The sequence below is a fragment of the Fulmarus glacialis genome, unplaced genomic scaffold (genome assembly GCF_000690835.1).
Source record: "Fulmarus glacialis isolate BGI_N327 unplaced genomic scaffold, ASM69083v1 scaffold14336, whole genome shotgun sequence".
NCBI lineage: Eukaryota > Metazoa > Chordata > Aves > Procellariiformes > Procellariidae > Fulmarus > Fulmarus glacialis.
Window position 1 is genome coordinate 1 of NW_009220151.1, and position 10,260 is coordinate 10,260.

The 10,260-nt window shown below is 47.5% G+C and overlaps 1 protein-coding gene across 1 annotated transcript in view; it reads left to right on the forward strand.

Moving 5' to 3' along the window:
• Positions 1–6: 6 nt before the first annotated feature.
• EHD3 (EH-domain containing 3) overlaps positions 7–10,260 on the forward strand; it is a 30,747-nt gene continuing 20,493 nt past the window's right edge. Inside the window, exons 1-2 of the mRNA XM_009580665.1 lie at positions 7–179; positions 7,191–7,367. Of these exons, the coding sequence (XP_009578960.1) occupies positions 130–179; positions 7,191–7,367 (227 nt within the window). The 5' untranslated portion in view covers positions 7–129. The remainder of the gene's footprint in view (positions 180–7,190; positions 7,368–10,260) is intronic.

Here is a 10,260-nt window from a genome sequence, read left to right on the forward strand (position 1 = left end):
GTGTTTCAGACGGTCAGTGAGGGTCTGAAAAAGCTCTATAAAACCAAGCTGCTCCCCCTGGAAGAGCACTACAAGTTCCACGAGTTCCACTCGCCGGCACTGGAGGATGCCGACTTCGACAACAAGCCCATGGTGCTCCTCGTGGGGCAGTACTCTACTGGGAAAACCACCTTCATCAGGTAAAACTTGGCTGCCTGCCTCCCTCCCTCTCGGGTGTGCACGCACCCTCGACGCCCGTGGGCCGTGGTGGGGCAGAGAGGGTCTCTGCTAGCCGTGGTACGCCTCGATCTCTCTTCTGTTCCCCCTTCTGTGCCCTCAGTGCCCATCAACAGCTTTCAATTGAAAAGCCACCTCCACTCAAACTCTGAGTGTGTGCCTTTGCGAGGACAGGGAGAGTGAGATACTGCATGAAACACCGACGTGGCAAAAAGTAGCCCGGGGCAGGGCTGAGAAGTGCAGGCAGGGCATTAGCGTGGAGACATTGAGTCACTAGGGGCCCTCTTGTCCGTTCAAAGTGCAAAGGGTGCAGGAAGCCTCACGCAGGGTATCCCCATGACTGCTCGGGTCAGGGTAGCCCCTCTAACAGCCATTCTTTTCAACGTGATATAGCTGTTGGGTGGTGGAGCAACCTATGGCCTAGGGAACCTTAAAGTGGGTGCTTGGGTTTGTAATGGTCTGTGTCTCAGGCTTGTGTCTGTCTTTCTCTGCACTGTGCCCAGAGGCAACGCTCAGAGCCTAGTTTGAGAAGTGTGTGTGCGCACAAGAAAGACCTGCCCATCTTCTGGGCTCCAAAAGTAAGCCCTAATGTAACTGTGTCCTGCTCTGCTGAGATGCTGGGAGCAGCAAGTTTGTTCCTGACTGTAAAGAAAGGGCAGCTGCCAGCAGCAGGTTTTATGTGAAGCTGTCGAAGAGAGGGTTAAGCTTTTCCAGCTGCACTTGGTTGCAGGGATCTCTGTTCAGCCACACTGCTAGTTCAACTTGCAGCAGCCTTTCTCTTGGGATCATAGCTGAAGCTGTGCTGTCTGCGTTTCCTATGTGATTCATAAGTTTAGCGTTAAATTCCAGCCTTTCTGGTGTGGCTGTGTTGAAATCTGTGGAATTACCCCAGTGTAAATCTGGATGCAAGCCACAAGCAGCCAGCCCTTTGTTCTACCAGTATTTCTTGGTGGAGGAGGGAGCTGTGGAGAGTAGAGAGAGGTGAATCAAATTTGACTGTACCTCTTCAGGAGTGACCTTGAGAATGCAGGGCGGTTTTCTGTAATATTCCTGCTACTTAATGCCCTGGCCAGGAGCCAAGAACAGAATGCATTTCTGCTACCTTGTCATGCACCTGGCAAACAAAGTTTGAGTGAAAAAGCTTTTCTCGTGCGCAGGTCAAGTAGATGGTGAAGGGACATGAATGACACTAAGAAGCATTTGGCACATTGTTGGAAATGGATTTGCTCTTCTGAAAATTAGAGAAGCTAACTTGGATAACATAGTTGTCTCTTTCCACCTCAGATCTTTGTTCTGTGACCTGGTACCAAACCTATTTGAACAACTTTTTCTGTCCTTTGGGTTACTGACACCTCAAAGCAGAACTTCCCCTGAACATGAGGAGGTTGCTGAATATCCATTCCTGAGGTTACTGGCTGTGTAACTAGAGCATCTCTTCCTAATGCTTCTCTCTGGATTGCCAGCATCAGCTTTTCCCTGCAGTCTCACCTGCATGCTGTTGTTAGCAGAGACTTCCTGCCTTTGCCCCTCTCTGTTCAGTAAAGTCCTTTTTCTGTAAGCCTGAGCTCCTTTTGCAAGAAGTTTGGGTGCCTAAAGCATGTTCCAGGCAAAAGGAGAAGACTGAGACTTCACTTCTGTGGGATGGCAGCAAGTCCTTTGCTGTGCTGTCAGCAAGCTGATCTGAGCCTCTCTTCAACCAGTGCATTTCATTCCTGCCTGTGTCCTCATCTCCCAGCCTCTTCTCTGTGCACAGGGATGGGATGAGCCTACCCAGGGATTATGGTCAAGCAGAAGTGACCAGGAGCTTCTGCTTCATAGGAGTGCAAAACAGACCTGAGAAGGCCTTTCGGGAAGGCAGAGTTTTCTTTGTGTAAAATAGTGCATAAGAAAGTGAAAGTTGAGAACCATTGGAGGACCCAGGGCCTCTTATAGTAGGAGGAGTGTGAGGGTCTGTAGTATGTCTGGAGTATGATCCCAACCAAACAAAGGCAGGAGGTGCCAGAAAACTGAGTGTTGCTCGTGATAGGCTTCCAGTGTGAGCTTGCAGGCACTGGTCACTAGAGAGCTGGGATAAGCACCAGATTAGCATCCCGAGTTATTGTGGGAAGGCGAGTGGGAGCTAAAACTGAGAGCAGGGAGGAGTTAAAGGGGACTGGGGGAGGAAGTGGGAGGGGGAACAACCATTATGTCTTGGTATTAGAGTGAAGCAAGAAACAGCCTCTGGATGTCTCTTCCATAATCTTGTCAGGATGGTGGATAATTAGTGTTATCCCTATGTATCCACTCCACTCTGCATCCTGCCTGTACTGCCATGCAATTTAGGGAGATGACTTAGTGCCACTAAACACTCATGTGGAATGAACTCTGTCCCAGTTTACCTGGATCCCAGTACAGCATTTAAAAAAAAAAACAAAAGGACAAAGGACCTTAGTCACATACCTGAGGTGGGTTTGTCTCCCAAACATCTTTCCCTGTTCTTGAGGATTCTGAGGTGAAACAAGGAAGAAGTGCAAGGCTCTGAAGCACCTAAGCTGCAGCATCTTGCAGTGAGGTTGCTCTCTTGTCAGGAGCTGATGGCAGAAAGAAGGCAGTCAAGGTCAGCAGTGAGAAACATTCCTAGAGGCTGAGGCAGGGAGGAGGGAGGTGGGTCGCGTGGGTCAAAGCCCGTGTAGTGAGACCAGAGCACTGGCTTGTTTTCAGTGGAACCAGGCTGTTCTCTCCCCTGCTTTCAAGGACCCAGAGAACTGAGCCTTATTTTGCTGTGTGAAAGATAGGTAGCATCACTAACTGCAGCTCTTCTATTCCTGCTTCCTGCTGTAATCTCTCTTCTCACTTGCTCCCATTTCTCTCCTCAGCATACATTTGGCTGAGGCTTTTCTGCAGGGCTGGGGTCTGAAAGGCTGTGATGGCAAGGGCAAGGCAACACTTCTACCTGGGAATATCTGACAGCCACAGCCGGATGCTACTGGAGCCTGCCTCTGTGACGTTATTGCTTTTTATGTTTCCTGTAAGAGGGTGGGAGTGCTGGACAGCACATTATTCTCCTAATTAACTCAGATTCTGTGGTCTTTTCTAAAAATAATCCTGGCTCCTGTCCAGCCATCCTGCTAATAAAATAAACAAGCCTGCCAGAGCCCTACTAACTGTCAACATGGCTTGCTTTTCTGGTATAGCCACCCCTTCCTCCTACAGCTAATCATTTACACGTCCTGGCCTCTCCAGACTGTTTGTCACAGGCTACATGCAGAGCTCTGGTGTGACCTCCCCGTGTGGCCGAGAACCTTTCATCTGCCTGCACCAGGCAGTTGTCACCATTTCCTCCCACTCTGCCCTTCTTCCCTTTCCCGCTTCGCATCACCTCTGCTGCCACACACAGCATCCTGCAGGGCTCCTGCGTGACTCATCATGAGCAGACGGCCCCTTCCCCCACATCCTGCGGCACTCCTGCCCGGAGAGCCTGGGATCTCCTCCCCTGGCTCCTGTGGCTGCTCCAAACCTGCCTAGGAAAGGCTACCCAAAGCCAGGCTGGCACTGATACCCTTGTCCCTCACGTCCCCCCCTCACAGCGGACAGGCCTGAAATGGGGCAAACAGCTCGATGCTCTCAGCCACATACCAACTCCAGACACTTCTCCAAAAAGCAGATTGGCCATAAAAAAAAAAAAAAAAATCCACCTCTTGCCTGGTACTCTCTGCGGGCTTTGCCTGGTACTCTCTGCAGGCTTCCCCAACCTGGCTGGAGGTCACTGCCCCAGGCCCTTGAAGGTGTTCAGCAGCTCAGAGTAAGGCATTCTGCACTGGCAGGGGAAATTGCTCAGCTGGTTGGTGTTTTCCACAGCTATTGTTTGCTCTTCTCTCCCAGAAATCCCCACAAATGTGACAATTGCATGTGTTCTCTAGCTTGCTTCTGTTAGCAGAGGCAGCCTGTGTCACTGCCTAGTATTAGTGCCTTCCTCCCATCAGACAGTGTCAATGAATACCCTTGTATTTGTCCTGCGTACAATGAGATTCTTGTGCTGCAGACACCCTGCTGCACAATATGCCCAAATCTTTCAGAGATGCCTTACTTAAAATAGATGCAACAATACTAGGCAGTGCAAATCTTCATCTCTCTGATTTCATACCATTTGTTGTGCATTAAGTCAATTAATGTTCTCTTGTAGATACTTCTATATGAAAGTACTTTTTTGGGGATTTTTTTGTGGTGGTTTTTTTTTTTTTTTTTTTTAAGACTTATACAAGAAATAAACACAGAAATGCTTTGAAATATTAGCTGAGTGGAGCTGTGATAAAATTCTTTCAAGCAACCTGGCTGGAGGAGGAGTGTTGCTATTATATGCAGGACTTTTGCTTAGACAGTCTCAGAAGCTTTGTCTATAAATGACAACAAAGCCCCCAGGGCTTTTTTTCTCCTGTTGCTCAAAAGCTATCATATTACATGTGCATCTCAAACCTGTAAAAAAACAAGCAGGTTATTGTTATGGCAAGGCTGCAACCGGGCATTAAGGGTAAGGGGTGTTTCTCAAAAGCACTTCACTTGTTGCGTTTGACACTTGTTATCACTACCTATTTCTTTTCTCTCTAGTATTTGCAAGAGGAGAACTCAAAGATTTATTTCTGTGGATTCAGTGAATGCCCATCTTAAATCACTTATCACTCTTAAATATATTATGTCAGACCAAAAGAAAAGTACAAAGCAGGAGCAGAGGAAAGCCAACAGCAGCGACTAGCATCACAGCAATGTCCGTCAGGGGCTAACATTTTTGAATTGCCATCTGGGAGGCCTGAACATACTTTCCAGAGTCTGGCCAAGTGGCTTCTAACCTAGCAAATGGTTGTTTCAGTGTAAAGAGCTTTCCAGAGAATGGAGCCAAGAACGTTCATATGATCATCTACAGAGCCCTTGGTGGGAGAAAAGTAGCTCCTCCTTGTTCTCAGCTGTTTCAAGCTAGAGATAAGTTACTGTAGCTGCCAGGAAGGTGTACTGTGATCACCAGCCAGGGGAGTGGCACACACAAGCATTAGCGGCAGTCTACTTTTGTTAAGTAATGACCTACTTTTATAGGAAAGTTTGAGGAACCCCTGCGTAGGCTTTAGGTAGATAGGACGTATCCACCCTAGTCTAGGAGGTCAGAGGGCTGTTCCCTTTGTGGAATCCTTCCTGGATTATCTCAGGTTTTTGAGAACTGCTAAACAGCTGCTGTTTCATCTCAGAGTTGCTCAGAGAAGTCACTTCTGGTGAGCACAGGACTTGGAAATCACTTTGGATGAAAGATACAAGAAAATAGATGATAAAATATGTGATAAAATACCAATAAAGGAGGTGGTCAGCTCCTAAGGGAATTATAGATATCATTGCTGGAGTTATTCTTGCTGCAGCCATTCTCTTCATTAATGTGTACCAAGCCAGATAAGTAGCAGTGATTTGCAGTATGTCCTGGGTGTACATTTGCTTGTTTTACCTTTAGATCCAGTTGGGAAATGAAGATGCATTTGCTGACATGGTGTCAATAAATAGCCCTGCTGAATGTACCCAATTTTTTGTTGTTCCTCAAACACTGGATGGTGATTACCTCTGTTAAAATGATGGTGAAAGCAGGAACCCCCAAAAAAGTTATCACAAGCCTTCATGCCAGTGGTCCTGTAGTCCCTCATGTAGGAACTTACCTTCTCTGATAAGACTCACCTGAGTGAACCAATGCTGGTTGTTAAACAAACTGGTCTCAATCATGAATAATCCTCAGCCCCTCTCCCATTTCCTTTTTCCCCATCCCCTGAATATACTTTTAACATCACAGCAATTCTATATTTATCTTTCTACTTCTACTTTCTACCTACTAAAGATTAGGTCAAAGCAATGGAAGAGGAAGAAGAGGAAGTGCCGGTTACCTGCTGGCAATAAGCAACACAGTATTATACTAACTTCCATAACCTGGCAGTCATTATGTTCCTCATGTAACAATCCAGAGCTTATCACCAGGTCAAGTGGTCCGACACCATCCCATACTGAGGGCTAGAGCAGTTCTAGCTCCCTTTTGCAAGCCACATGGACACAATGGTCTTAGTTTTCAGCACAGGACCAGCAGGTGGGATGTTTTCTGCACTCACACACACAGACCTGACCTCAGTGATAGCATTTGGCTCCTTCATGAGCCAAAGGGAACTGTCCCACGCACATCATTGACCCACCCTGAGTTTGGCAGGGTAAGCCAAGATGTGCTGCCAGGATCCTATTCAAAGTCTTGCAGCCCCATGGGTGACTATCTTTCCCTGAAATTTGCCAAACTGTACCTTCAGAGAGGCTGGCAGCGGCTTAGGAAATAATAAGGGATGCTGTGCTTACTGTGCTGTTCAGGTTGATAACAAATCCTGAGATACACTCTGCCACCCACATGCTTAATGCTCAATATGCTTGAGCAGTTTGTAATGCAGACCTGTAGCTGCATTGCAGAAGCACACAAGAAGGGAGAGTTGAGACTTCAACAGTCAAGTACAGGAGAAGTTGCCATTGAGCGACTGATTTGGACTAGGGGCTAAGCACATTAGTTGGATGCTCATTTTCGCTGAAATGAGCAGCAGCGAAATAATTGATATTGGCACCGAAGGCCAGTAAGGTTTTGGGATTAACTCTGTGATTGCAGTGAACTGCTGTTTTTACTTTGCTATGCTAAGTCTGTTCCAGATGTCTTGAGGATTAAAATACACAAAGTGATCAAACGTGATGAGAATCCCTTCCCAGCAGCTATAATCTTCTCAATTTCTTAATCCACCTGAAATAAGAAAGCTTTAAATGTGGAGGTCCTGAGTAGAAAAGCTACCACGACATTTATCAAATGATTCAGTGACAGCGCTAAAAATGATCTTGGAAAGATCCATACTCTTGAGCTTCATAATTACACTGCAATCTTCAGTACAACTCATTTAGGACTTAGGCAGCTCACATCTCATGCCCACACCCTGTTTTTTTGCCTACAGGTACCTGCTGGAGCAGGATTTCCCAGGGATGAGGATTGGACCAGAGCCTACAACTGACTCCTTTATAGCAGTTATGCAAGGAGATGTGGAAGGAATCGTTCCTGGAAACGCGTTGGTGGTGGATCCCAAAAAACCGTTCAGGAAACTCAACGCCTTTGGCAATGCCTTTTTGAACAGGTCAGTACTCAAGAACTTAGTTGCTCTGGAGAATAAAGCTAGAACCTAATGAGCAGCATAGCTAGCAATTTAAAGGGATAAGGCATTACACTATTCTTCCTTTTTTTCCCCATCTGCATGGCTGATGCAAAGCAATTCCAGTCCTACCGGGTGCACATCAGTCACTCACTGAAGGACAGATTAATAAATTCAAGTGGGACAAACTTTCATTTTACTTGAACAAACAAAACAGAAAGCACAGCACAGCACAGCCTGTCATGCTCATCCTGTAGGAGTCTAGAGGTAAATCTCTTTATTACACTTCGCTCTCTCTTGCTTTTATATTCCTAGCTTCTTCCGTTCTGCCATCAATTCGGTTCCCTGAAATTAAATAGTCCAACCAGACTTAGCCACTGGAGTCAGTAGAGAAGTAGAACTGGCACAATATCCACTTTTCTTTCTTACATTTTTAAACATTGCTTGAATGTCCCCCTTGTAATAAAACCAGGCTCTCTCCATTCTGATGCCTTATACATATAACCTCAGCTGCAAACTGATGACAGCTCTAATGTCTTTCCCATAAAAAAAAACTGTAGCAGGGGATTTGGACAGTGGCTCTGTGACATGAGGAACCTTTCCATCCCCTAGACCTAGCCCAACCATACTGAGTTTTGGATCTAGGCCTTGCAGGAAGCCAGCAGCACACACCCATATCCTAGATGAGCACGAACTGTGCTACACCAGGCAGATGGGAACAAACTGTCTGACTACGCCCATCATTGGCGCCTTCCCTGCTAACACAGTGTGGGAGACGTTGCAAACATGGCAGTTGCTCAGCCAAACAACCAAACAACCAGGAAAGCTGGGCTTTGGCTCCCTGTCTAACTTCTGAACTTAGAGATTGTCTATCCAGAGAATGCAGCATCTCCTACCAGCACTGACCACAGGAGTGCTGGTGTAGGCTGCAGTAGACAGAGAAGGGGCCTGCAGAGAAGCATGGGGAGAAGCTTGATGAGAGAAGAGGGTCCTAGCTGGAGTTGCTACTATGCAGAGAACCTCACAGTGTCTCAGGGTGACTCTGGAAGCAATATCTGATCGCTATACAGGCTCATCGTTCAAATATATTGACATGGTCCTGCACCAGAGAGCCTTTGAGATGTTTTCAATATTTTGTAGGGCTTGCACCTCGCCAACAGTTAGGTCAGGTGACTGCCCGCTCCCTACACCAGGGGAGAAAGATGGTTTGCCCTAAGAAAATAACAGGCCTCCTGCCTGGAGTGCAGAGATAGTAGATGAAGAAAACATCATTCAGAGCAGCTCTGCTGGTAGCCAAGAACAGCTACAGCTAGCGGACAGTTCACTACAGAGGAGAAGCAACATCAGCAGTAAGGAGGCCAGGCATGGAAGGCAAAAAAAGCAAACACTCCTGAACTGGACTGATTGATGTGTCCTGAATGCAATTTGTTCCTAATACAGGGATCTCTGCGTCTGTTAGCCTAGTTCACTGTATCATGCTGTGCTCTTGTTACTCTCCCGCTACTCTTCCTTCTCTTGTGAGGAAGGAGTCAAGTATGTCCCTGTGAGGACAGCAGGGGAGAGGGGCACAGCAGTGATTCAGCAGCAGCAGAAGTGTAGTCCTGCTAGCAATGCAGAGAGTAGCCACAACAGCTATTTAACCCCTTTTCTGCTGACAGATTAGAAGAAAAAAAGGGGTAATGATTTCTAAACTGGCAGAGGAAGACACGCTAAGGGAGACTAGCTCAGCAGTGTGAGCATCACCGTGCTGAAAATGCAGATGGTAATACCCAGCTAATTAGGAAATTAGGTGCATGCAAGAATTGACTCAGAGGGCCAGAAATTTAGCAGATGTAAGTCAGGGTGCACCCACTGGACTGGATCAAGCCACCCACACTTACCCCTGCTGTGGGCCTGGCTTCTTGGCAAGAGACAATGCAGAGCTGTCTCTGCCTTGCACGGATCTTGCTGCTGCTATGTGTTTACTAAGGCACTAACCTCAGCTAGGAGGCTGTAAGCAGGAAATTTAAAGAAGGGAGGTAATCTCAAGGAGCAACCCCTCTAAGATGAGATAAGAGAGTGACCATGGGCAAGGTCGCTTTACCCTTGGGTGGTTAAAGGTAACGATTGGCTATGGGCACCAGTGGAAAGGAACAGAGGCAGCAGCATTCACACAGACCATGATGATCTCAGCTGAGATCATAGCACTGTGTCCTGTGGGGTGCAGAGCCTGCTGCTCCAGGGAAGCTAAGTGGAGGAACAGAAGGAGTGAGCATCCAGCCTCAGCTGGTACTCCCTTCCGAGCAGAGACTGGGATCTGCTGACTTCCAGGAAGCAAAGGGAAAGTGGTACGGTCAGGATTTGGCTGGGAGACAGCAGCTAATTGTGCTGCTCAGAGCCTGTCTCCTCCCTCCCTTCATTCCGAGGAGATGGAATGCCTGCCCGTACCTTCTTGGCTAAGGGCAGAGATAGGGCTGACAAGCTGCCCGGGGCTGAAAGGATAGCAGCTCTGCAGTAGCATGCTCTGGCCCTGTCTCTTGTCCTCCTCTCCTTGCGCCCGGTGGTTCCTGGGTATTGAGAAAAAGGCTTGTTTTCCTCACTCCAGCTCTGGCAGTACCCCAGCTCTGGAGGGATCCCAGCAGAGAAGATTACAGGTTGCACCTCGTTATCAGGAAGACTTGTTTGGCACCAAGGGCCTGGAGCAAAACCAGGAATCTCAGGCATTACTTTCATATCGCATTGGCTTCGTTGCAAGATTCCTCCCACCCCCAAATTCTGTCTTGGGAAGCTAAGGTGGAGTCAGTCCCACTTTTGTGTTGTCAACAGCAGGAGGCATCACGGGTAACAGGTTCCTCCTTCAGCCCCATGCTCTACCTGTAAAGGTAGTGAAAGTCTAGTT